This window comes from Octopus bimaculoides, chromosome 3, assembly GCF_001194135.2.
Source record: "Octopus bimaculoides isolate UCB-OBI-ISO-001 chromosome 3, ASM119413v2, whole genome shotgun sequence".
Taxonomy (NCBI): Eukaryota; Metazoa; Mollusca; class Cephalopoda; order Octopoda; family Octopodidae; genus Octopus; species Octopus bimaculoides.
The window spans coordinates 97,312,754-97,314,337 of NC_068983.1; the positions used below are offsets into that span (position 1 = coordinate 97,312,754).

At 30.4% G+C, this 1,584-nt stretch overlaps 1 protein-coding gene across 2 annotated transcripts in view; it reads left to right on the forward strand.

The window, feature by feature from the left end:
- Positions 1 to 137: 137 nt before the first annotated feature.
- LOC106873764 (uncharacterized) overlaps positions 138 to 1,584 on the forward strand; it is a 20,301-nt gene continuing 18,854 nt past the window's right edge. For both annotated transcript variants that reach the window (XM_014921266.1, XM_014921265.1), the window contains exon 1: positions 138 to 395. Coding sequence is in view for 1 of the 2 variants with exons in the window: in XM_014921265.1 (XP_014776751.1) it covers positions 380 to 395 (16 nt within the window). In the remaining variant the exon portion in view is untranslated. The remainder of the gene's footprint in view (positions 396 to 1,584) is intronic.

The window sequence follows — 1,584 nt, forward strand, 5'->3', positions numbered from 1 at the left end:
TATATATATATATATATATATATATATATGTATGTATGTATGTATATGTATGTATGTATGTTTGTATGTATGTATGTATGTATCACGCTAATAAAGCTTCGTAACTTCATAATTCATTCTTCCATAATTATTATTACGTCATAATGAGTGATACTTTGCTGAGCGAGAATTAATGACTGTAAAAGTTATATTTTTTTCCTATTCAATAGTATCTATGTACAAATCAGATGCAAAGCCTTTTACGACGAAGACGATGCATTTAATGAATATTTAAGCATGTATCGAAACAGTATCCTATTCTATTGAATAGCATTGTCTCTACTACAACAGCACTACTTAAGGTAGTTCGACCTCATGTGGTGGAGTCTTATTGTCGTCAATGTTGTCTTTAGAAGGTTCGGAACGTTTATTTTATCAAGATTTAAAATAATTGAAACATTTATTGTTCTCTTTGTTTATTTTTTCGTTACCGTTGGGGATTAATTAATGAATTCGCTGATCGATTAAATATTAAACTAGAAAACATGGTGAACTAATAGATTTAGACTCTTTGTTTTGCTCTCATTGATAAAACGATCACATTAAAAGAAGATTGTTGGTTTGATTTTAATTACATGTTGATTGTATTAATATATTCAATTATTAATCAATTTAGCTTGCATATTTTTTAGAACAGACGTCTTTGGTGAATCAGAATATGGTTATCAATAGGAGAACTGGCACCATTTCTATCTTAATTTGAGCTGCGTTCTTCCCTTCTTTCTTTTTCTTTTTTTTTTCTTCTAAGGAATCAACTAAATTACATAGAAAGAATTTGTCTCGTAATAGACCAACATTAAGGAATTACGTATCGTAGTTTTTTTCTTTTATTACAAGAATGAGATTAATTGTTGGTTTATTTAGAATTAGGGGAAAATGAAATATTTCTTGTAAATGTTACATAAATGTAATTGGATATATATAATGTAAAAGTGTATTTATTATTATCCGGATAACAGAAGTAATTTGTTGGAAAAGTGAACTTAATAGTAACTGTATTATTAGAATGTATTCTTGAATGATGTTTTGTTAGGTGTACATGTCGTCCATCACTCTTACATAGTTAAGACATAACATAGTAGAGGTAATGGAAATTCTTACTGGGATAAGATAAAATAAAACAAAAGTCGTTATTGTAAATATAAAGGAATATAATTTAAATACTTATTGTTTCTTCCTCTTCCTTTTCCGACTAACACTACAGCCAATAATAATGATAATAATAGGGCTACAGAAAATATTCTGCTTAATACCACATATTTGCTTGTCAGTTGTTTGACCTTAACCAGTTGAGCATGTCCCTTAGTGGCTGATGATATGTGCATCTCTAATCACGAGCAGAAGTAGTGGGGGAGCATCATAGCCATGTGTTGAGAGGAGTTATTTGGAGTTTGAATAATTCACCTTTGGAAACATGGGTGTTTTGCTCAACATCCTTAAACAAACCTTATTCAGGGACCTTTTGAGCGGGATAGGCTACTCGACCTGAAGAAAATTCTAACTAAGCCCCACCTGCGAGGTCATGCGCTGTTTATTTTGATATGA